The sequence below is a fragment of the Mchenga conophoros genome, linkage group LG4, assembly GCF_057382185.1.
Source record: "Mchenga conophoros isolate Kocher_MC1m ecotype Shallow Benthic linkage group LG4, M_conophoros_male_GT1.1, whole genome shotgun sequence".
NCBI classification, from domain to species: domain Eukaryota; kingdom Metazoa; phylum Chordata; class Actinopteri; order Cichliformes; family Cichlidae; genus Mchenga; species Mchenga conophoros.
The window spans coordinates 4134885-4161324 of NC_140529.1; the positions used below are offsets into that span (position 1 = coordinate 4134885).

At 44.1% G+C, this 26440-nt stretch overlaps 2 protein-coding genes and 1 long non-coding RNA gene across 5 annotated transcripts in view; 1 reads left to right on the plus strand and 2 right to left on the minus strand.

The window, feature by feature from the left end:
* The window catches only part of LOC146575304 (uncharacterized), a 429876-nt gene that overhangs the window by 289662 nt on the left and 113774 nt on the right, over positions 1–26440 (plus strand). The window lies entirely within an intron of this gene.
* LOC146575319 (uncharacterized) lies at positions 98–2535 on the minus strand. The gene is made up of 2 exons (XM_085269935.1): positions 1528–2535; positions 98–1202 (listed from the first exon to the last, which is right to left on the minus strand). The coding sequence occupies exons 1-2, from the start codon at positions 2533–2535 to the stop codon at positions 510–512; spliced, it is 1701 nt and encodes a 566-aa protein (XP_085126061.1). The 3' UTR covers positions 98–509.
* LOC146575320 (uncharacterized) lies at positions 2501–15203 on the minus strand. 3 transcript variants are annotated; one of them, XM_085269933.1, is made up of 4 exons: positions 15147–15203; positions 12769–12874; positions 5184–11270; positions 2501–2628 (listed from the first exon to the last, which is right to left on the minus strand). In XM_085269933.1, exon 3 carries the CDS (start codon positions 10307–10309, stop codon positions 5516–5518), a length of 4794 nt encoding a protein of 1597 aa, XP_085126059.1. In that variant the 5' UTR covers positions 10310–11270; positions 12769–12874; positions 15147–15203; the 3' UTR covers positions 2501–2628; positions 5184–5515. The 3 variants fall into 3 exon arrangements, with proteins under 3 accessions (XP_085126059.1, XP_085126058.1, XP_085126057.1); XM_085269932.1 differs by lacking the exon at positions 15147–15203 and adding an exon at positions 13027–13279; XM_085269931.1 differs by lacking the exons at positions 12769–12874; positions 15147–15203 and having other exon boundaries at positions 5184–11846.

The following is a 26440-nucleotide window of genomic DNA, read 5'->3' on the forward strand; positions in this document are numbered from 1 at the left end:
GCCCTCCATGTGTTAATCAAGAGACGGCTGCTGTGCTACATCCATAAATAATGAATAAATTAGGAGCTAAAGCTGAAAGGACAGTTTATTTGTACCATCTTCACGTGAACACATTCAAGAACATCACAGATGAAGAAACATTAAAAACTTCCACACTACATAAAGCAAGAAAAATAGTTTTTCTTTCAGGTGGTTTCAGAAAAACAGAAACATCAAACATCTCCAAGACTCTCTTTGAAAGAACTAAAAACCTTTGTTCTCATGGTCCAATCATGAGTGAACTCCCCGATGAAGCCTTGTGTGCTAAAACATGTCAGAGTTTCAAAGGTTAAACATGAGTTTCCAAAACGTTTTGCTGGAGAACAATGAACTATTTGACTGAGTTTCAATCATTTACAGACGAGCAAAACCAGGACAGAGAAAAAAGGACAAAACTGACTCAGTAAAACAACAGAAAAGAAGATCCCATGTAGATCTGTATTATGTAGAAGTTCAGCCCAGCAACCAGTTCAGTTCAACACAAGTTTAAATGATTCTATCTGAACTCTGTGGAGCCTGATCTCAAGCTTTTTGAGTCTGACACAGAAACCAGAGGATCTTTCTGTGTCTTCAGATTCACTGTGATCCAGTGATGGGAGTGATTTCAGCCCTGAGTGATCGCGCTGATGTTTGCACAGAGCAGACAATGAGGTGAATGTTTGGGCACATTGGTAACAGTGAAACAGTTTATTAGTAACGTGGGATTGTTTGTGTGCAGAGTATGAACTGAGATTCCTGAAGCTCTTGTCACACTGGTCACAGCTGTAGTTTCCTTCCATGTGTGTACGTTCATGAATGTTACGATTACCTGAATGTGAGAAGCTTCTCTCACAGTGTCTGCACTTGTGTGGTTTCTCTCCTGTGTGGACTCGTTTGTGTCTTTTAAGTTCACCTTCAGTGGTGAAGGATGACCCACACTGATCACAGAGGTGCTTTTTAACCCCACTGTGAATCAGTTCATGTCGTTTTAAACCACTTGATGTGGTGAAGCTTCTCCCACATTCTTTGCAGTATTTCAGTTTGTCTCCAGTGTGTCTACGTTGATGTACTTTTAGGGTATTTTGCTGACTGAAAGTTTTTCCACAGAGGTCACAAAGAAAGTCTTTCCCACCACCACAGTGATGACAGGGTTGAGAACTGGATCCATCTGTGTCGCTCTGCTTCTAAACAAAGACACAAAGACAGTGTAAGTCAGTCCTTCAACATTTGTATCCTGAACGTCGCCTGAAATAAAGAGCATCTCTGCAGACGTCCAACTACATTTGACTGTTTCAGTTAACACACTCAGTTTACTGGGCTGCAATAACTACAATACTACCACCATAATACTACAGTAATACTAAAATCATAACTGAAAGGAAAATCTGAATAATCACTCAGAGCTGCTTTTCCATGCAGTAGAATTGCTAACATGCTAACACAGTTTAATGAGCAGAGTTGTTCCAAACAGTCAGGCTAAAATGACAAGATAACAATATAAATACATACCTCACAGTAGCTGCACTTGTAGAGTCTCTTTCTGGTGTGGATCTGTTGGTGTCGTCTCAGGTCATGTGGAGATTTAAAAGTCTTCTCACACAGGTCACATTGATAAGGTCTCTCCTCAGTGTGGGTAAACATGTGTTGTTGTAACTGTGCGTCTGTTGTAAAGTATTTGCCACACTGTTCACAGCAGTACACATCATGTCTGGTGTGAATGCGTAGGTGTGTATTTCGTCTCCCTCTCTGGCTGAAAGTTTTTCCACAGATGTCACAGCTGTATGCCTTAATTCCAGAGTGGGTAACTAGATGCTTCTGTAAGCTGCTACTGTGAGTAAAAGCTCTGCCACACTGATCACAGCTGTACGCTTTAACTCCACTGTGGATGAGTTGGTGATTTTTTAGGGAACGCTTCAAGGAAAAAGACTTTCCACACAAGTCACAGCTGAACGGTCTCTCTCCAGTGTGGATGACCTGATGATGTTTTAGTTTAGCCTTCTCAGTAAAACCCTTCCCACACTCGTCACAGCTGTATGCCTTAATTCCAGAGTGGGTAACTAGATGCCTCTGTAAGTGGCTACTTTGAGTAAATGCTCTGCCACACTGATCACAGCTGTACGCTTTAACTCCACTGTGGATGAGTTGGTGTCTTTTTAGGGAACGCTTCAAGGAAAAAGACTTCCCACACTCGTCACAGCTGTATGCCTTAATTCCAGAGTGGGTAACTAGATGACTCTGTAAGCTGCTACTGTGAGTAAAAGCTCTGCCACACTGATCACAGCTGTATGGCTTAATTCCAGAGTGGGTAACTAGATGCCTCTGTAAGTGGCTACTGCGAGTAAAAGCTCTGCCACACTGATCACAGCTGTACGCTTTAACTCCACTGTGGATGAGTTGGTGTGTTTTTAGGGAACGCATCCAGGAAAAAGACTTTCCACACTGTTCACAGCTGAACGGTCTCTCTCCAGTGTGGATGACCTGATGCTGTTTTAGTGAAGCCTTCAGAGTAAACTCCATCCCACACTCGTCACAGGTGTGTTTTTTCTCTCCCTTTCTTCTGTGAGGTTTGTCGGCCTCCTGAGAGCGCTGACTTCTGGCTCCATGTTGGTCCTGCAGTGACAGAGATACAAACAGAGGCAGTGAGTGAAATGCAGTCGTGGAACAAACTCAGCCTTCAAACTCCATTAACACTAGTTTTAAACCTGAAGGTGGAGCGTGGCACCAAACACCTTAAAGGTCTCTTATCCCCACCTGCTGGTAGTTCTAACACATTACATCCAACCTGCTGTTAAAGATAATTCATGACTGTTCAAACACTAAACACACACACACACACACACACACACACACACACACACACATTATTTTATAATTTAGATTATTTTGTTGTTTCCTATTACATATTTCTATAATTTGTATAGATTTATACAGAATTATTCAGTGATAATAAATCCTATGTTTGTTTATTCTAAAGGAACCCCGTTAGCTTCCACAACAGATGTTGCTCGTCTTCCGTCAAATACTCACATATAATATTACACAATAAAGTGGATTCAAGATATCCACATAATTGCACTCTTACATCCACAGTGAGGTTTCACAATTGTTCAAATATAAGCAATCAATAATAATAATATCAATAACATTGAGGCACATTACACAAATTTCAAAAACAAATCATGTCTTACAATATTTACAACAACTAAAAGCTCTGTAAATCGGCTTTTAAGTGTTCATTGAAGTTTTGAATAATTCTCTAATTTTTTAAGGCAACTTATTCCACTTAAAAGTTGCTCTAAATGTAACAGTTTTACAAAACGTTACTTTTAACTCGAGCATTTACTAAATTGCAGCTTGTTGAAAACTGTGTAATATGATGATGTATTTCATCTGGATACTGCAGCTGAGCAGAATAAATGTGGTGTGTTTAACAGAATTGCTTTCTTTAGAACTACAAGTAAGCCATAGAATATTTTAGCCTGTACAGGAAGCCAAGAAAGGTTATTATGCATTTTATCAATATTAGTATAGTATGAACATCTTCACACTAATCTGGACGCCTTATTCTGGACTAACTGAAGTCTGTTAAGATCTGTCTTATTAGCTGCTGACCAAATGATTGAACAATACTCCAGATGAGACATTACTAGTGCATTAATGACATCTTTCATAATGAAGAAGTGATACACAAAGAGCATTTCATAGCCATAGCTATGCCTTGTCGGCAGAGTTATGTGACATTAGTGATGTTTGTACTTTCAGCGTTAACTTGGTTTTAAAGCCTTTAAAATATACGCCGTTCAATAGTCGACCTTAATCTGACAGAGAATGTGATGATTTTGTGGATAATTAAAGTCAGTCATATATCCACAAACACAAGCTGAAAGTCAGTGATGCTGCTCGGTTTGCAGTCCTGAACATCACGGCACAAGCAGGATTCACTGCACGGTTAATGTTAGCTATGTTATATTGCTGCCTCTGTTCGGTGGTGTCGAGCCAAACGCACTTTAACGTGTGTTTGAACGAGCTGACGGTTCACTCGTTAAGCTGAAAGAAAGATGCTTTAATCACAGCAGTCACACATGTGTCCACTGCACCATCTGGAACTCTTCTTGTTTACACTCGTAATAACACAAACACTAAATCCTGCTTCTCTGTGCTGTTGTGTAGCAGTGTGTACACCTGAGACTGTCACCTGTCTGTCTGTCCTGCACTCTCTCTCTGTTTCTTTCTCTCTGATTGTGGAATAAAAGTATGAACGTGTGTTTATAAGTTACACTTGTGTTTGAATCCTGCAGCTTATCACACATTTGATTTCCATGTGTGACGACTGCAAGTGTCCAGAGTGAGGACAGACTGAGGGACCCACTGCTGCACATCATCTGTGAGGCTTTGCAGCCCTGATGATCCACCAGGACAAACTCAGCAGTGTGTGAGGAAGAGGAGGAGGAAGAGCCAGCAGCAGCTGACAGATGGAGAGAATAGACAGACTGTTCCCTGTTTGTGAAGGACTGCTAGGAAAGTTTAACATAACTGTCTGTGCTGAATCAGTCTTATTAGGTAATGTTCACATAATGTGATCATCCCAGTGTTTCCAGTGTGGGAGAAAGTACTCAGAGTACTCAGGGCCTTCAAGCTACACACTATGAAAGGCAGCAACAAGTTTAATGTTCAGAAACCTAAAGTCTGTATCAGCAGCAGAATGGAGCTAAAATAAATGTTGGTTTCAGTTCTATGAAGCTTTGAGTATTTTGGATCAGTAGCTGCTGTGTTTGTTGCATCATATTGCTGTAACTGTTTATATGCTTTATATATTCTGAACTAAGTTGATCTATAGTTGTTACGTTCCCCCCGAAGGGGTCTAGGCATGTGAGAGAGGGGACCAGTAACAAATGAGTCTGGAATCAGAATGAAAAAGGAAAACAAACAGAGTTGTTCTGCATCAATAAAACTTTATTACAAAACGGTACAGGTTACCATTAACTTAAAGGGCCGGCAACGCCGTCTTACCAATAACGCCAAAGAAACAAAGAAAACGCTCGCAGCCACGAAAGGCAGGAGGACTACCAAACAAACACAATAAAAAAGGAGGCACTTCCCACACTTCCTACCCTACTCCCCACCACGGGGAGACACTCTCAGGGCCCACAAGCCCGTCTGCTCACCGGTCAGAAAGAGGCTGTCTGTCCAAAATCTAGCACAGAACCGCGTAGAGCCACCGAGGAAAAAGCCACCCTGCTCACAGCTCATCCCCAGTTTAAATAGCCTCAGAGGATGATTGCTGACTGGAGTCAGGTGGCAAACGAGGCTAATCAGCAGCAGCTGTGTCCTGGGGAGAGAGGAGAGTGAGAGAGACAGAGAGGGGTAGGAGTGGCAAGAGGGGTGGAGGCGGGGAGAGTGGGCAAACACCCCACCCACACACTCCCACAGCCTCACAGAACGTAACATTCCCCCCCCCCTTACATTGAAGCCCTACCAAAATAACAACAACAACAACCTATTGCGAGCTGCGTGAGAGCGCATCAGCCACTATATTGTCAGTACCTTTCTTGTGTATGATCATCAGATTGTAATCCTGGGCCAGGAGTGCCCAGCGCATCAGTCGCTGGTTGTGATTGTACATCCGGTTCAGAAAAACAAGGGGGTTGTGGTCTGTGAACACGGTCACCGGGGAAGCGCTGGAGCCCACATACACTTCAAAGTGCTGCAGAGCTAGAAGCAGAGCTAAGGCTTCCTTCTCTATGGTAGAGTAGTTCAGTTGATGGGGTTTGAACTTTGCAGAGAAATAACAGACCGGATGGCACACACCTTCCTCATCATCCTGCAGCAGGACTGCCCCGGCTCCGGTGGCACTGGCATCGACCTCTAGCTTAAAGGGGCGAGAGAAGTTTGGAGCTGCCAATACAGGGGTGCTGCACAGAAGAGATTTTGCCGACTCAAAGGCATGCTGGCATTCAACTGACCATTCAAAAGGCACCTTTGGGCTACACAGTTTGGTTAGCGGGGTCACGACCACAGAAAAGTTCTTACAGAAACACCGGTAATATCCGGTCATCCCTAGGAACCGCCTTAGTTCCCGTCTGGTGGCTGGACTCGGGTAGTCCAGGATTGCAGCAACCTTCGCCTCCACTGGGCGGACCTGCCCAAACCCCACCTGCTTACCTAGGTAAGTGACGGTTGCCTTACCAAACTCACACTTAGCGAGATTGAGGGTCAACGAGGCCTCGGCTAGCCGCTGAAACACTGTCCTCAGAAGGGACATATGATCTGCCCATGTGTCTGTGTACAGCACCACATCATCTAGATACACATTGCACTGGGGCACATCTCCCAACACCAACTGCATCAGTCGTTGAAAAGTAGCTGGGGCATTTTTCATGCCAAAGGCCATTACTGTGTATTGCATGAAGTGGTCAGGGGTGACAAATGCGGAAATCTCTGAAGCTCTGGGAGTGAGAGGCACCTGCCAGTAGCCTTTAAGGAGATCGAGTTTGGTGATGAATTTGGCAGGGCCGATGCTGTCAATGCAGTCTTCCATACGAGGAAGCGGAAAAGAGTCAGAGACCGTTACAGCGTTTACCTTCCGATAATCTGTGCAGAAACGGGGTGTGCCATCAGACTTAGGTGTTAGTAGACATGGGGAGCTCCAGGGGCTACAACTAGGTTGTGCCAAGCCGTTTTCTACTAAGTACTCAACTTCTTCTTTCATGACCTCACGTTTGGCGAAGGGGCAACGATATGCATGCTGCTTGATTGGGACTGCGTCTCCAACGTCAATGTCATGCTCACAAACGTGGGTACGCGAGGGTACGTCACTAAAAAGAGACAGGTAGGAGTGCAGCAAGTCAAGTACCTCTTTACACTGGGACGGAGGAAGGTGAGATAGGTTGGCCTCGGCCTTAGCTAAAAAAACGGAATTTGACAACCGCCCACATTGCTGTCCCTCAGAAAGGGTACCCAGATCATCATCACCCTTAACTTCAACACTTAGCAGGGCAACAGGGACTGAACCGGGGACAGCCGTCCCAGCAGTGTCTGATGATTCTGTCATGCTGGTGTCTCTGGTATGGTATGGTTTCAACATGTTGACATGGCATAGGCGAGTCTTCCTTCTGCGTTCTGGGGTGTTGAGAATATAGTTGGTGTCAGACACTTTTTTCACTATCACATAGGGGCCTGAGAAACGAGCCATGAGGGCAGAACTGGGCACGGGCAACAACACAAGAACTTTGTCCCCAGGCTGGAACTGTCTTTCCACTGCTTTTTGATCACATCGTTTTTTCATGTTTGCCTGGGATACACAGAGAGCCTCTTTTGCTAACAAAGTAGCCCGTTGCCACCTGTCCTTGCATGTTTTTACAAACTCCATCACAGTAGTTTTAGGCACACAACCACTGAGAAAACTCTCCTTCAGCACCTTTAGCGGACCCCGCATGTCATGTCCAAACACCAGGGTAGCTGGGCTGAACCCCAAAGACTCCTGCTTCACATCACGTATAGCGAACAATACAAAAGGGACCCCTTCATCCCAGCTTTTTCCAGTGTCGTGGCAATACTTACTCAACATCGCCTTGAGAGTTTGATGCCACCGCTCCAGTGCACCTTGTGACTCTGGGTGGTAAGCACTAGACACAGAATGAGAAACTCCAAGGGACCGTAGAGTCCGATTAAAATCCCTGGACATGAAATTGGTACCCTGATCTGTCTGCACGGTTTTCGGGAGGCCAAAGGTGGTAAAGAATTTGACTAGTGCTTTGGTAATGCTTGCTGTCGTGATTTTCCGCAGAGGAATCGCCTCTGGGTATCGAGTGGACACACACATTATGGTTAACAAGAACTGATTCCCTGCCCGCGTCTTTGGTAAGGGGCCAACACAGTCTACCAGGATATGCTCAAAAGGTTCACCGACAGCAGGGATAGGACGTAGGGGGGCGGGGGGCACCGCCTGGTTCGGTTTACCCACAAGCTGGCAAGTGTGACAGGTGTTACAAAACTGCACTACATCTGCTTTCATTGCCGGCCAAAAGAAATGCTGCAGTATACGGTCATATGTTTTAGTGACACCCAAATGACCTGACCATGCGTGATCATGTGCTAACTGCAGCACATGCCACCGCAGACTGGTCGGAACCACCAACTGCCGCACTACGCTCCAGTCTTCTCCAGGCCTTGGGGTCCACTTGCGCATCAATAAACCTTCCCAAACGAAAAATGTCTGCCTCTTGCTCCCCTCACCTCCCTTATCCTGAGCTGCTGCGGTAAAACACTGAACTAATGAAGGGTCTTCTTTCTGAGCCGTCACAAGTGCTTCCCGGGTGAGCAGAAAAGGAGCTCCAGACACAGGAGCTGGCTCAACCACACTGTGAGCTAACTCTAAGGCTCCATTATCTCCCTCATTGGTGCAGGGCATCACATCCTTCTCTAGAATAGAGCCGATCACTGAATCTGACAAATCAACCCCCCCACCTTGTTGCTGGGCACGTGAACGAGTCAGAACGCTCACCGGGAACACATCCGGGTGCTGCAGGCTGAGGGCATCTAACACAGGCTCTATAACAGGATTGCTGGTCACCTCAGGGGTAGGGTAAACTTTCCCACCCGCGATATCATTTCCCATTATAAAATCCACCCCATTAATCGGGAGAGAAGGCCGCACACCCACTGAGAAGAAACCACTCACCAGCTCACTCTGTACCCAGATACGATGGAGGGGAGCAGGCACAAAACTCATCCCAACACCTCTTACAATGATGCTAGAGTCACAGTCAGACTTCTCATTAAATTCAAGCACACTAGCTAGTATGAGGGACTGTGAGCCACCAGTATCACGCAGAATGGTCACTTCACGCTTATCCTCGGTCTTACCAGAAAGCGAAACTATCCCCTTAAAAATGAAAGGCTTAAAACACTCATCCGGGGTCTCAGGGGAAGGGGGCCTACTGACAGGAGGCATGGTTTTAATCAGCCCAACCCCTTTTGGTTTACGTGAAGACGAGACTGATTGTTTCCGTCTGTAAGCTTCACAATCTGCGATCAGGTGGCCAGACTTAAAACAGAAAAAACACTTTCGGTCTGCCTTGGGACGAAACACAAGTACCTCACTCTTTGGGTGCTGTGCAACTGGCACCTCGCTAGCCTTCACTGGGGCATCGCGCCGGTCACACCTACCGACACTGGTTTTATGGACGAGCGCGAACTCATCAGCCAGCGTCGCAGCCTGCTGTAGCGAGGAAACCTTCTGTTCATTAATATATACCGCGATGCGCTCAGCAATGCAGTTCTTAAATTCCTCTATGAGCATTAGTTCCCGGATCGAAGCCAGGTCAGTGGCTTTGCAGGCCGCACACCACCGATCGAAAAGAACACCTTTTTCCCTGGCAAAATCAAGATAGGACTGACCCTGACCTCTTCTCAACCCCCGGAAACGCTGCCTATAGGCTTCTGGGACCAGCTCATAGGCCAGCAGGATAGCCCTTTTCAGCTTGTCATAGTCCAAGCTGTCCTCAGCTGACAACGAGGAACAAACTTCTTGAGCCTTACCCGCCAGCTTACATTGGAGCAAAATGGCCCATGAATCCCGTGGCCAGTGCAAGGCCGTGGCTATTCGTTCAAACGACTCGAAGTAGCTATCGACCTCAGTGTCACGGAACATCGGAACCAGACGACTGTTTTTCCCTACGTCAAACGGGGTGTCCGCCTGACGAATGGAGGCGGTCGGAGGAAGGGAAACCTGCCGGAGTTCCAGCTGTCGCAACCTCACAGCTGTCTCTGCCTCCACCTCCACCTTCCTCAATTCGACCTCTCTGGCTCTAGCAAGCTCTGCGTCTAAACGCCTAAGCTCCAGCTCTTTCTTTAGCTGGAACTCCCTCTCACGGTCCTCCTTCTCTAACTGGAGACGAGCCAGGCGTACACGGAGCTTAGCATCCTGCTTCGAGCCTTCACTTGATTCAATGGAGAGGGGTTCGAAGCGAGGCAATGTCATGGGTTTGTCCACAGGCAGCCCCTGACCAACAGGTGTCGACACCAATGGACCTACAGCTTGAGCTGACGCCTGCGGAACAGGCTGAGACGCTGCACCATGCTCAAGTGGACTGGCAGATACTGGCAAGGCCACTATCCCTTTCTCCACCAAGCCAGCCACAAGAGCAGCTTTCAGCTCAGCCTTACGCAGAGCTGTGGAAACAGAAATGCTATAACCTGATGCCACCTCATGCAAGTCCCTCTTCCTACAGGCGTCCAGTTGGACAAGCGAGGGGTTTTTATTAAACACGGCAATATCAAAGGTAGCCATCAATTCTAAAAACAAAAAAACTACCTGAGGCTAACAATAACAACAAAGAAGCACCACCTCCAATACACAAATGAGAAAACAGGCGGGAAAAGTGTGGCCAGAGGTTAACCAATAAATAAAAGTACCGCCGACCCTCTCCCCAGACCTGCCTACTAAAATCTTAGCCTAGTTAGCTTCTGGAGTGTACCAGGCTCGAGGCAACTTTAAAGGCTAAGCATCAAGTGCACAAAGCACCGACAAGCCTACCCCCGACAGGGAACTAATCCCCACCCGGGATTACTCCGAAAATAATAAAGGAAAAATAAAAAATGAGTGCCTGAAGGAGGAGCTTACGCTCAGCTAGACACTCCCCTTTGCTAACTGGAGAGAGAGCGCAGCAGATACCATACAACTAAACAAGCCACCGGCAAACAACTCACTAAAACTCAATTGTTATTCCTTCCATTCATATCCCGGACGAGCCCCCACATTGTTACGTTCCCCCCGAAGGGGTCTAGGCATGTGAGAGAGGGGACCAGTAACAAATGAGTCTGGAATCAGAATGAAAAAGGAAAACAAACAGAGTTGTTCTGCATCAATAAAACTTTATTACAAAACGGTACAGGTTACCATTAACTTAAAGGGCCGGCAACGCCGTCTTACCAATAACGCCAAAGAAACAAAGAAAACGCTCGCAGCCACGAAAGGCAGGAGGACTACCAAACAAACACAATAAAAAAGGAGGCACTTCCCACACTTCCTACCCTACTCCCCACCACGGGGAGACACTCTCAGGGCCCACAAGCCCGTCTGCTCACCGGTCAGAAAGAGGCTGTCTGTCCAAAATCTAGCACAGAACCGCGTAGAGCCACCGAGGAAAAAGCCACCCTGCTCACAGCTCATCCCCAGTTTAAATAGCCTCAGAGGATGATTGCTGACTGGAGTCAGGTGGCAAACGAGGCTAATCAGCAGCAGCTGTGTCCTGGGGAGAGAGGAGAGTGAGAGACAGAGAGGGGTAGGAGTGGCAAGAGGGGTGGAGGCGGGGAGAGTGGGCAAACACCCCACCCACACACTCCCACAGCCTCACAGAACGTAACAATAGTGTTACATCATATTCTATAAGGATGTTATGTGTTTGTAGACTTTCTGCCCAGTTTGACCCATTTAGTAGACGTCAGCCTGTTTAAGGCTCTGATATCTATTCTGTATGACTTACAGCAGTTATGACATGGTCTGATTTTCTCACCCAATAAAGGAATATTTCATATATCAGTCTACTCTTCATTCTATCAGACACAGTTATCACAGCTCCTACATTTGCTTTTACACATATATGTAAGCACTGAGCCAAATTTAGTAATGACAACATATTAAATGAACAATATTTGTCTCTTATATATGATACATCTGTATACACACTGTCACAGATACTTGTCTGTGAGTGAAGTGATTAATATAATAACTATAATATTGGCCATATTATATTTACATTACCACAGTGAGATGACTTTAGTCTCATGAACAACATCAGCTAATTGTTATTTACAGCTAATCTTAAACGACTGTTCAGCACAGAAATGAAGCCCAACAATCATGTTTCACAGTCCTGTGGTCTCAGCCTCAGATACTCATCAAATCACACAGAGCTCATGTAGAAACAAATGAACTAAATATGTTCTCCTTCATTTCTGTCAAACAAAGCTGTATGAAACGTTTCCAGCTGTTAGTATCATGGTTGCTAGGCAACCTGGGCAGCGCGACGGAGGCTAGACGTCCCATTTCACGAGCCTACGAGCCTCGCACTTCGGCCTTAGCGGTCTTTGAGTACGCGGCCCTTGAGGACTTTAAAGCTGCAGAACCTGAATCGGGATACAGCCATGATGATCTCCAGCCTCGTGCTCGCCAACATTCTCACCTGAGTTAAGAAGACGATCACTGAAATGGTCTCAGCAGGTCCTTTGATGACAGCAATGAAATGCAGTGGTAAGGCTTTTTGGGGATTAAGTTCGTTTTCATGGCAAAGAAGGACGATGCAGTTCATCTGATCACTCCTCATAACATTCTGGAGTGCAGGCAAAATGCTATTATAAAAACTTAAGCAGCAACTTCTCCAGGTTCCAATATTTATGCAATTCTCAAACCTTTTGGCCACGACTGTATAACCTCTTCTGAAGTTTAGTGGATATTATACATGGTTATGCTCAGGATGTGTCGGCCAGTTTCCACTGGAAACGCCTTTTGGTTAAACTGTCAGCGAGGAATTTGCATTTGCACTGTTACATTTTTATATAACTTTAATGCACATAAACAACAGCTGCTTGTTTCAGTGAAAATACATTGATGGCTTTTTAATAAAGTTGTGCAGCTGTAAAGTATTTTGTCTGGTGTCAATTATATCGTCAGCTACATCGTTATGGCAAATGTTCAAATGTATATGGTGATAAATATCTTTGGTCATATGGTCCTGCTCTGTCTGTCACCTTCTGTGTTGAGCTCATTGTTTCCTCTGTAGTGGCTGAGCTGAGTCCAAGTAGCTGAAAATGTTCCTCTGCTGCTCCGTCAGACTCTCCTCCTCCTGCTGATCAGCTGGGACACAAAACAGATCTTTGTTAGGCTCCACACTGCACTGAAGAGTCAAAGTGTCTCATATGTTCATCTGACAAGTAAAAGAACACATTTTTGTTTCCCGAGGTGGGCAACTTGTTGGAAACAAACACAAAAGCTTTGAGCACTGATACCTGCCATTGCTGGCTTTGAAAGATGCAACGCCAGCAATGTGGATTGTCAAGACTCAAACCAATCATCAAGCAAAGACAACAGGGATCATTTGTTTCTGTTTATTTAGCATTCACAGCATTTGTAGTTGCCTTCTGTGCAGGGGAAGTCCACGCACACTGTGTGGTACCGCCATCCGCAGAAGGTGCATTCAACCTCTGTAAGAGAAATGAGATTGTCTGAGACTGAAATGATATTCACTAAAGAAGTGGGGATTTGTAAAACTTCAAGTGTATGATAAGGTGAAAACAAATACACAACTGCATGTCATGTAGTTGAAGGTTTTTTTTCTTTTGGAAGACCGGAAAACACTGAAAGTTACAAATCAGTCCTTTATTTATCCAGGTAAAAAAAAATCTCATTGAGATTAAAAATCTCATTTCTAAGAGACTCCTGGCGTCATGGCAACACAAGTCACATACCACACAGGTATATAACATTTAAAACAAACACAATATCCCAACATGTGTAACAAATGTATTGTGCTTGAAACAAATTCAGAATAGGTGATAAAGCAGCTGCACATGTGTGTCACGAGTAAATCTGGCTGTATAACAAACAGAAACAAGTGATGCTGCTGTCTTTGCTCAATGGTTGGTTTGAGTCTTGACAATCCACATTGCTGCCATCTTTCAATATGTTTGAATGCACCAGTGTAAGTGCAGCCACTCAGACTCAATGTGTTCATAGAAACAGGTGCAGATGTGTCACGAGTTCATCCAGCAGTAGCTATGGCACTTGGCCACAGGGGGCAGCAGTGGACTGACCTGCATTTGAGACTGCTCCAGCTGCTGTGACAGTCAGTAGATCTGCTACAAATTGCAGATCATATGCAAGTTTTGAAATGACATTATAAATATTCCTAACTTAGCCACGGCAGCCATGTTGATGTATTACCTATATTGGCTGAAAATGTTCATTTGCAGAGAAAAGACACAGGCAGACTGTGCTTACAGGATGTTACATGTTATTATGTGATGTTACTGAAATCATCATGAATAACAGGAGTGGTGATTCCTGTAACTTTGTGTATATAATTTGGCATTTCTTACTGATGCAGGCCAAAAATAAATACATAAACTGAGCACCTGATGGCTTTGAACTTTTGTTGTCCATCTTCCATTGGTTTGAATTTTGCGCTCCAGTACAAACACAAATCCCCCAACCCGAGGATCAGCACAATTAACCTAACAGACCTACACCTTAGTTCACAGATTCACTTTGTCTAAGGTTGATTTCTGGGATTTCACACAACCCAGGATTCAGATGGTGAATCCATGATGGGCTTGGATTTACATCATTATAAATGAAATGTGCTCTACTTGGAAGCAGCCGGCCCCGCCCCTTTTGACGGCTTGTGTGAGACTTTAAATCATCAAACTGTAAATTATAAATTAAATTGTTATTGATCCTTTACCCCGAGTCCTAAAGTGTAGATTTATTTTCTTACTCTTCTTATATTTGTTGTTTGTTTACTTGCACCGCTGTAACTGCAGCCTCGTCGTCTCGTCTCTCTATATGCTGGACTGTCTGTAGCGGAGATGACAATAAAGTTTACTTTGACTTCAGCAGCGCGCAGGCGCACCGAGGGCTCTCGCGCTCACTTTATAGAATGTAGAAAAAACATGGGTGCAGATTATAAGTCTGTATCATAATATCTGTTTGTTGTTTTTATTTTGTTTTGCGAGTTGGTTATTAGATGCCGCTCCAGCCAGCCAGAGACTCCCCGCCGCCCCGCCCTCTCCTCCCTGTGCCGCCAGCAGCAGGCGCACCTCGCAAACGGAGGGCGCCCTTACTCCCAGCAAATGGCTGATAGAAAACCGATCGGTGCCTACGAATTTCCCAATATGCGCTGGCATGACGTCGGGGAAGCATGGGTACGACCGATTATTTTATTTTTTTCTTGCCCGTGATGCCCCCCCCACCACGATGCATTCTATTGGTTTGCACACTTACACACACCCAGCTGTGGTTTCCTGTTTTGCTGGACTCTGGAGAGCCCCGCCTTTAACGCTCTTCTCTCACAGAGAGCAACAGAAAACTTGGAAAAACTCCAGATTGACTGAACTCAGTTCAAAGTTACCTTGACACCTTTAGATGTGAGACGTAGTGATGGTCCGCTTGAAGCTGACGCTCCGGTGCGTGTGTCAGAAAGATCAACGCGCTGCTTCAGAAGCACCGTGTCGAGGCTTGATTCGTTTGGCCAGAGTCACGTGATCAGTGACGTCTGAAGCTTCCTTTAGAACGTACCTTTTTTTAAATCGAACTTTATTGAAACGCAATGAGTATACAACATACAAACAGATGAAGTTTACAAAAGAACAGAACATGAACATACAGAACCAGGAGTAAAAAAATTATGATATGAGGAGGCGAAAAAAATCAACATATAAATATTGTTCTGAGAGGCTTTTTGTTGGTTGAGTCTGAAATTGATTGTATGTACAATTCATATCCTTATAAAACGGCAGAAATATGGTGTTTTATTAATAAACTTACATTCATGGATATAAAATAGCTAAAAGTATTAACAAATTTTTTATAAAAAACATTTATCATTCTTCCTGGGGAACTTAAAGAAACAGAATAAAACATTTTCCATCGTAAAGAAAACTCCCTTAAAATATGGACAATAACAAAACTGCTAAATTCTTCCAGAATCTCTGTGTAGAGGAACCAAAAGACATGTGCCACAGTTTCTGGATGATCCCCACAGAAAGTTCAATTAGTATTTATGTCTCTTTTAAATGTTACCATATAGTGACTGGCTGGGTCACATTTATGAAGAATTTTATATGAGATTTCCTTCACCTTGTTCACAACTAGATATTTATGGGATCATCCAGACTGTCTTCCAGGTGATATCTGGAACATGTCGGTTCCAGTAAGATATTCTATATATGGGAGAGACATGATATCTTCTTGGAATAAACTACGTATTCTCTTATTGCTGTTACCAAGTTCCTGTGAAAAGCAGATTTTTCCCACTGCTGACTCAGCTGGATCAGGGAGAGTGACTGAGGCAGATATTGAGCTGTCAGTGTTTTTATATAACATTAAAGTCCCTGAGGGTATGGCACCAAGCACCATTGAGAATTCCCTACCACCACTTCCCCTGCCAGTGGCGGACTCCCTCAGGTGTCGGTGCGTTGGTGGTTCTTTGTGTCCGGGGGTGGGCGTCCGGGTACACACCGGCTCACTCCCTGGCGGCCGCTTATCGGGGCCTGGAGCCTGGGGCTCGCTCGGGCCACTTCGGAGGTGGGGTGCCCCCGGCCTCTCGGCCTGGGGCTCGGTCACTCAGGCACAGCTGGCTGCCGGCGGAGCTCACGGGCGCGTCACTGCAACTCCCCCTGGCTTCTGCTCCGCGGCTGCTGAGTGAGCCCTCATCTGGGACTCTCCTCAGCTCTTACTGGGACAGTGGCGCGGCTGCCCCTCTGTTGGTCTTCCTTGGTCTCTTGTGTTCTGGGGGCCTCTGGATGTCTGGAGTTTTGATCTCCTCCATACCTGCTTCATGCCCTGGAGGACGGGGCTGTGGCCCCCCCACACCCTCTAGCAGATCGTTACATGGAGAAACCTTTGGAATACAAGCATGCTGATCCACACAGGTATGCACACAGGTGTACACACGGGTATTCACAGACGCGGACTACAGCTTTCTTGGCTGCTGCCTCAAAGCACATTGTGCGCTGTCTATCTTGCGTGCTGCACAATATCGTTTATTATTTAGTATCTTCTGTTATCTACTGCTAGCTAGTTTATTGTGATGGTGCTGTTATTTTATTATGTTGCTCTTTGTTGTTTGCTTTCTCTTCTGTTTTTTTTCTCCATACAGGTGACCCAGGTGTTTGTTTTTTCTCTCTTCCCCCCTTCTCACCGTCTCTTCTCCCCTTTGGTTTTCTTTCTCTCCCGCTCTTTCTTTCATTCTTTCTCCCTGTCCTATCCCCCAGTCATGTCTGTCCCGTTTGTAGCAACTGAAAATAAAATAAATTCATAATTATAATAAAGGTCAATCAAATGGACCAATATGGCAAGGCCATGATGATCCACTTGGTAAAATAAATCCGCTTGGCATCTTTCTTGGCCTTAAGACAACAATTCTGATGCTAAAGATCCAAACGGGACACAAAAAAAAAAAAAAATCAAGCACATTGTCCTAACCTTAACACCATAATGTTTAACAGTTAATACCCTCAAGTTGAAGGATAACCACCCAACACTAGAAGTACCCACTGATGTTTTCTAGAGACCTTTGAAAGATACACTCTCAGAAAAGATGTCTTACCCACTTTTTGTGTTCATGTATTTTAAAACGCACACACACAAATAATTGAGCACATTATTCTCCAATCACGTTGCAATTTGTGTGCACCATTATTCTATTTTTAACTGTCATAAAATGATCATTGGTTTCTTTTGGTGTGAGAGCTGAGGCGAGGAATGAAACGAAAGAAAAAGACAGGAAAGTCAGTCATTCGGTTAAAGACATTCAGCAAAATAATATTCAGGTCACAATTTCTAAAAATGTATTCAGTAGAAAACAGTAACTAGCGCATCCTAATGTGAGACTTTCCCATCCCCTTATTGAAAGATAAAAATGATTTACTGATGTTTTCCTGCTTTATATAGATGTGTGTTAATCTTAGCAGAGTTGTGTTTTTTCTACTGATGATTTTTTTACAGTTAGAACTGCAGTAAATTATTTTAATTTACTCAGTTTTCATGCAACCTTTGGAAGCTTTCCATGCCACATCACCTTGTTTGAGTCTTTCTGTTGGAGCTATTTTATTTTTTTCAAGAGGTGCAGTAGTGAAGGGAGAGGAGTCGGATGCTGGGGGTCTGGGAGGATTTGTGGCTCCCAGAGTGGAGGAAGAGAGGAGGTAGGTCTGTGGGCAGGCTGGGTTCTGGAGCAGGGTAAAGAGCATGGTGGTTTGGGTCCAGAGCATATTGAGTCTCACAGAGGTGGGGAGCAATGTGGAAGGTGCAGGAAGCAGGGCCAGTTGAGAGTGGGAAAGTGAAAAAAAGAGAAACAGGAGAGTTCTTCTGGTGGTTGAGCAGGTGGATCATAAATTCATGAAGGTAGGTATAACAGTTTGCCAGAAAATCACGGCCACAACCGGTCCTTAAATATGGAGGTCTCTAATGAATTATTACTTCCAGATGCAGGGAACAGAAAGCCCAGGAAGGTAGCTCCACCGGAAGGAACCACCCAAAGCTTCCTGGAGAGAAAATGGTACAAACCCCCCAGCCTGCCCTCAATGCTGACATAATAGGTTATATTGTGGTTCTAAACTGATGTGGTGTGAATGTGAGCATGAATGGTTAAACCTGCAACTGCTAAGATTGTATGGTGCTTCTCACCCTGTGATAGCTGGGATAGACTCCAGCAACCATATGTGGGTTAAGTCCCAGTTGGACATGTCTACTATGGCTGATAAAAAAAGAGAAATTACGATGACTGTTTAAAACGTATACATTGAGAAATAAAAGCATTTCTGATCGTTAAAAAAAAAAAAAAAAAAAAGAATTCCCCAACACTGTTTGACAAGTTTGACGAGCATCTTGACTTTTGGTCTTTGGATATTAACAGTCCTGGGTGTGTGACTTCTTGTTTAACAGAAATGTTACAGAGAGCATTTGCAGTGCAGCCTTTAATTGCTAGTAATTCACATGTTTTTAAGATTTAGACATAAACCAGATGCCTCAGAGAAATCACTAATAACACTAAGGGCTGGACGGATTGTTCTTAGAAAGGTGTCTGTTTCTCATAAAGCCTGATTGTGTCTCATCCATAATTGTGTCCAAGAACTCTTTCATTCTGTTAGCAAGTACTAAAGCCATAATCTCATAGTCATCATTGAGCAGACAGATGGGTCTCCAATTATCAATAAGAAGTAAGTCTTTGTTTGGCTTTGGAATAAGTGTTATGAGACCCTGAGTAAGAGTAGGAGGGAGGATGTTATTCTCTACACTTCCTATGAAAAGCTGCAGTAAGAACGGAGCCAGGAGATTAGAAAATGATTCATAAAACTCTGCACTTAAACCATCTGTGCCGGGAGATTTGTTGGCCTTAAGTGCAGAAATAGGATTACAAACGTCCTCCACAGTCAGAGGGCTGTCACAGTGACTTCTATCTTCCACAACAATAGTTTTTAGGTTTTTAATATTATTGAGAAACAGCGTTGAGACATATATATATATATTCTACTTTTCTAAATGATTGACTATTTCAATGGAGAACCTAAATGACACGGACCCGTGTTTGTTATTACATATCTCTATTTTGAATGTGACAAGTCTATCATTGCCTGTTATTCATAGGTATTCACAGAGTTTTTGGCCTTTTTTCCCTCTATAAAAGCTAATTGACTCTTTACAGTGGCCTGCTATGGTTAATAATAACATGTTCAGTCATGAGTGAAATCAAAGCTTTTCTTCACTTTAGCATTTAACATTCCCAACAATATAATGTGATACCTTAATTAAAACACAGCTAATAAAACACAATTTTCTTAATGCAAACATCAGTGACTCAACATTAGCAACCAAAGGGTTCAGTCTGCAGCTCACACTCATGTGAAGCTACAGCCTCCCCCTTTAGTCTCTGTCATCCTTCTGCTCCTGCACAAACAAAGCAAGACAAAACCTCCACCCTTCTTCTACAGGCTGGGTGAATTGTTGTGGACATTCACTAATCCTAAAGTCGGCACCGTTTTTGTCTCAGTATCAAGTCTAGATCCTGGTTACCATAAAAATTGAAGGGGTCTACAACAACTACCATCCTCCTATCTTTATCCTGGTTGCAGCAGGGCCGGGAAATAACCCTGAAGTGATAGGTTACCAGGCAGGGTACACCCCGGACAGCTCACCAGTCTATCAGATAGAAACACACAGCCGTTTACATTCATGGATAATTTAGAATCATCAGTTAACCTAGCTCTAATAACTGCCTGACTTTTCCTCTCACACTGGAAACCAGAATACCCAGAGAGAAACCACTGCAAACTAGCCAGACTGTGGCCTTGAGCCCAGGAGCTTCTTACTGTGGAGCAACAGCACTAACCAGCATGCCAACAATGGAGGAAATACAGGAAAGCTATGATTTCCTGTATTTGATGCAATGAAGTTGAATTTCGTACAGATCTTTAAAGCCTGAGGCAATCGTGTTAAACACACGCGAGATGCTCACGTAAATCCAAGAGCTGCCCTTTTTTGTTCCTTTTTTTTCTCAGTGTGTTCCTCCTTCAGTTTGTCAATATAAAATTGTACTTAGCAGTCAGTATAAGCTTTGAGTGATATAAGTTTGCATGTGACAGAATACTGCATGATGACCTTTTGATGACTTAGATTTGATAAATTCTTCCTCACAGCGATAAAAGCTGAACCAGCTGTGATTATTTCACTCCTGCCAGGAAGAGGAGAGCTGGACACTTTATCTGCACTAACAAGAAGAGAACCACACACACACTCCCTACACACTAACATCCCTCTGCCTATGAATAGATGTATTCACTGTTGTATTACGTTTGTATATAAATAAAGACAAGTGCAAGAACAGAGCGCACATCACAGGCCCCACTCTGGTGGGAGCATCTGTGATCATGCCCTTGCAAGTAAAAGCTGCAGCGTCTGTGTGTTTCTACCTTTAGATTCTCAGCTGAAGAAGTGTCTTTAGAATAAATCTCTTGAGGAGTAAACATGACTTGGGATCTGATGATTTTTTTAGATATCTACAGATCAGAAATTATTTTAATCACAACTTAATTTGTAGAAACATTCTTATTACTAACCAAATCTGAAGTGCAAAGTAAAATTATTTCTAAATTATATAACAGCATCCGGCGGTGTAAAAACGACAGCACTCTGTATATTAAAGCGAAGTGGGAAAAGGAGGGTAATTTGACAATTACAGAGAAGTGTTGGGCTCACGCATGCAAGATACAGTGGGCTACCACTGGGTCTAATGTTTGGCATGAATTTAGCTGGAAAAGCATCATGAGATTTTTCATTACCCCTGCTCAACAAAGATATCGAGGACTTGGTGATAAATGTTGGAGATGTGGGGGAGACGGAGCTAACCATTTCCACATCTTTTGGGACTGTAAAGATATTCGCCAGTATTGCTCTCTAATCCATGATCATTTACAAAATGTTTTTTCATTTGTTTTTCCTTCAACTTTTGAGACCATGTTTTTGTGCAATGCACCAGTGGATAAACTGGATTCCAACGACAGAAGACTCCTGTACATCCTTCTGGCCGTAAGTAAAAAGCCTCTTACGAGAAGATGGCTTAAGCCTGAACCACCAACGATAGAAGACTGGATCCATTCTGTACAAGAGATCTATACGATGGAAAAAGTGTCATTTTCTCTTAAACTTCCAGGGAATATGGTCTAAATGGACAGACTATGTTAAGCATATGAGGTGTGATTTTGTGTACGATGTTACAACCCTGAGTACTACGTAAACCTGGCTGCCCTGCTGCCTCCTAACCCTAGATTTTTTGTTTGTTTGTTTGTTTGTTTGTTGTTGTTGTTTTTTTGGGGGGGGGTTGTTTTTGTTTTTTTCTTCTTTTCTTTTCTCTTCTCTTTCTGTTTCTACCTGTGGCTCCCTATGTGTGTTTTGTTAGAGTCTTCCCAGTTTAGGTTTTGTAGAGTTTTGTGTTCAGCAATAAAAGCTGCCATTTTGAGTTCAGTCTTGTCTCCAGTGAGTTTGCGTTTGGGTCAAATTCCTGCCTGCACACAGCCGATCATGACATTATTGACCAAAGATAAGCTCACATGTCACCTCATGACACAGACACTTATTTCCACAGCATGCACGAGGACTGACAATAAGTGTCTATAAAGCCACTTCTATCTGCCACACCTGTGCTTCTGTCATGGTTGCTCTCCTCTCACTCTGTCATTTATCCACAGTCTGCCTCCCTCTGCTCCGTCAGCTGACGTCCTCTCTACACCACCTGCTGTGTTTTATCCTGCAAAAACACATTTAAGAAGCGTTGCACCGAGTAACGGGAGGAACTGCTATAAAATCCATTTAAAGGAGGTGGTGCTGAGTGCTGTGACTGGGGTCCCACCACTGACATCACGGGTGGAGGACATGTTGGAAAACTGCTACAAAGTGCTGTGCAGCCAGCAGAGCTTACAGTCTGTCCTGTGTGTCATACAGGCTCTCACACTTAGTGTTTCTGTGACACATTGAAGAGAAGTTTGTGTTGTTCACAGTTGTGCTTGTACTGAGTGACAGCTGACATGACCTAACAGGAATAATGTGTCTGTGCTGAATGAGAAGTAACACACAATGAAGTCTTGATGCATCTCAATCATCCAGGAAAGTGAGTCTGTTGCTTCTGTTCATCTGGACGCAGCGTTTTGTGGGAGAAACGTGTCGTCATCATCAGGTGACGTCTTCAGTCTCAGCTGCAGGTTTCAGTCTTACAAACAGGACATTTGCATAAAGACTGAAAGCAGCTGCAGGAACGATGGGCTGGGAGCTCCGTTCCTTCATCTTAATTATGCAGATTCTCAGGACCATTGATCAACAACCACTGATCCATGTCCATGAGTCCCATTCACAGAGATGTGGGAATGGCTGCAGTCACAGCATGTAAGATGGAAAGAAATTAGAAGTGTTTAGCTGAAGTGGATTTGATTTATCTTAGTTCTTTTTTAACTTGTAGTTCTACATTGGAAGATTATTGTGATATTGAAATATAAAAATAAATTTATATTCTATTATTTTCTCAAAATAAGCGTCACACTCGTGGAAGCCGGTGTAGCCGCCGAAACGCCAGCATTTATGGAGACTTTCAGCCCCAGGTAGGCCAGTTATGGATCTTCGGATCCACATTATGTCAGCAGCTCCACCGTGAACTATGTTAAAGACAAACACGCTCACGCCTCACAGACGACAGCTTACAGTCCTGTAGAGATAAAGTGACTTCGTACAGCCCCGACCTGCAGACGCTGTGCGCAGAGGTTCAGGAGCAGAAGTCCCGTTGTAAACATATCACGGCAGACCCGACGATGTTTCCATGAACACGCTTTCAGCATCTCTTTATTGACCACTCAGCCTGTGAGTGGGTCCTGTCTTCTCCACGTCCACACCACCTTCATGAATGCACGGGCACCCCCCTCCAGACCTGATCCCTCCGTCCGTGCACATACCACTCACACCCGTCTCCTCATACTGGGGCGAGTTTTATAAAGTGATATTTCAGTGTGAATTTATACAATGACTTCATCTTTGATCCTGACACTGTGGGGCCCCCTTATACACAGACGCGTTTTAGACACTAGTCTGTAAAGGTGTATGTTAGACAAATTGTGTTGCCTTTGATGTACATTGTCATATTGTCTCAGTAACGGGACATTGGCAGATATTTTAGACAACCCCCCCCCTTCACTAAGGTGTCGGTTATATTCTCCTCACAAATGTAATAATAACTTCTAAGCTCTCCTGACAGGATAATAACACAAACAGACACACATTGTCATGGGTAGTGAGGCAGACTCAGCGCAGACCAGAAACTCCTTCAAACAAGAGTGAATTTATTTACAGTGCTCTCCACAGTGAAACATGTGTACAACGGTGTTTGGGAAAAGGGGCCGGGATTCCAGGGTCCGGGTGTGAAAGGGGCCGGAGTCCAGGAAGAGAAGGTTTTCACACGGATTTCACAAACAGCTCCTCTTCTCTCCACCAGCACTCTGGCTCACGCTCAGTCACAGTGCACAGGGAACGGGTCCAGGGGGAATGCTGACGGCTCAACGATCCAGCGACGAGTTGAGCAGGTCCGCCATCTTAAGTAGTGCTCTAATTCGTGATCGGCGGCAGGGGTGCTGATCATCCCCAGGTGCGTGGGCCAGGGGCGGGAGCCCACACTGAGCTCCGCCCCGGCAGGAGAAAGAGAGAGCAGAGGCGAGAGAGGGAGAATGAACAAAACTAAGTGTCTGACTGGCGTCAGCTGGCGAGGTGCGGGGACCATGACACACATGGAGCTGACTGTGAGTCCACAGGAGGCCTCCGTCCCCTCACTGTCTCTGCTGTGGTGAACATCTGGAGTCCTTTAACTGCTCGTCTCACAGGAGACTCAGCGAGGACGCCTCTGGTCTGCTCACTTTATCTCCACCATCTCCACCCACATCACTGACACTCAGCCCCACCCTGTCTCTATCTGTGACCTTTCACCCACTTTAACTAAGGTGGTGATCTACTGTGATAAGTTTCATCAGAAGCTTCATGGTAGAATCAAACTCTGTTGGTTCGTTTGCACGATAATGTTAATCACACACACACACGCATGTACGCACGCACGCACACACGCGCACACGCACGCACGCACGCACGCACACACACACACACACACAACAATTCTCACACTGGGGTTTTTGCAAATGATATCAGTGACCACAACCAAGACCACAAACAGCTTTTAAAGGAGATTTGAAGCTTTTCTGGCAGCAAGCTTCATGATTTATGGGACTATAACTGGAACAGAATCTACCTGATCACCAATGGTGACACTCCAGATCAAACCCTGATAACTCATAACCTACATGGTAATTTCAAGTGTGGGGGATGCATTAATTGTCAATACACCAAAAATGTCAAATCATTCAAAGACCCTATAGGTGACAAAGCCATTGCCACAAAGGGCTTTATCACATGCAGAACTAAAAATGTAATCTACATGATACAGTGCCCATGCAATAAGATATATATAGGAGAAACATCCCGCCCTCTTAAAGATTGAATTAATGAACACAGAAGTTCGATCAAGAGGAATGATTCAACCAGCCCTGTTGCAAGACACTTCAACGATAAACATCCAAATTCACCATTATTTTTCCGGCATTGAAGCCATTAAACTAAACCAAAGAGGTGGCAACATAAATTTTATCCGGAAAAAAAGAGAAGCATCTTGGATATTCCGTTTTAAGAGTCTGCACCCCAGAGGTATGAATGAGCATTTTTCGATCAATGAGGTTTTATGAACTACATCTTTTTTAAAAAGAATTATTTTAATTTTTTTATCCTAATTTTATCAGTTAAATTACTCTCACATGAGTAATGTTTATTCAAGTAATCTTGTTAGTTCAGCCAAAGAAGGAGTAGCGTGCTAGACATCTCATCTTAAGTCCTAATTTTAAGTCTAATCTTTAGAGACTTTACAATTTAGAGACATAAATAAGGTTCTTTTAACAAATGTGTTCCCATGTGATGATGTAATCTTGTTTTCTAATTCTAACGTGCTTTTACCATTAAAGACTGCCCCCCTGTTTTTGTTTTGTTTGTTTAAAATCTGTGTGTATATTTATAGCATCCTTCTTATGCATTTCATGCACGTGTTATTTTCAGACATATGGGGGTTATGTCCCCCCCTCCTCATCATTAATGATCTAGCCCAGTATTTACTTGGGCGGGACTTAACCAATTAACCAATACCTACCTATTATATGTCAGCTGACCTATCTATGAAGTTTTGACTGGTTAATTTGAATTTTTTTCTGTTTCCTGTCTTGTATTTAAGCAATTCTTTACAATGTTTTACTATGACCGTGATGAAGGCCACAAGCCGAAACGCGGTGGTCAATTATTAAAGTTGTTCTTCTTCCCTCAAGTGTTGCTGGAGTTCCTGCTTTTTTTATATACAAGTTATATGCCAGACAAAGGAGGAGGTGATCAGTGCAATATAAGGTGCAATGTGATGGGTGGTGGTGCACAGTGAGTGTCCAGGGTGCGAGGGGTCCTTGAGGATGACATTGCCAGTATATAAATGTCTCTGAGGGAGGTTAGTGTCGGGCCCAGGGCCGCTCTGCTGCCCTCACCACCCGCTGCAGTTTCCTCTTGTCCTCCACAGCAGCTGAACCACAGTGTGCAGCAGAAGGAGCTCCATGGTAGAAGTTCATTAGCAGTTTGTGATTAGCATTCTTGGACATACGTAGATCTTGTGGAGATACAGAAATTATTTTTACTGCAATAATATAACCTGCATTATTAACATTGCCTTAATAATATTACTTACAGGATTGATATTGTATCAAAGATGTTTGCCATCATATTAACCTTTTTCATTACAGGTGTAGCTATGATCATTTTATACACATTGCATATTTGTGCTCATTCAGAGTTGATGTTCAGTCTATTAAAGGTCTCAAGCTTTGTGAAGCGCTATGTCTTCACAATCCATTGTGTGGGTGACCTGGAACATAGAAGGCCGCGTACACGCTTGCAAACACATATAGTCTGGAATTCATTTAGCTTCTAACTGCATGTTAGTCTACTTGGTAACAGATGACAGGAGAGCAGTTAAGAAAGGGATTAGTCTTCAGGGACCATGTAGGCTTGAAATGTATTACCATGTATGGCAGGTGTTAT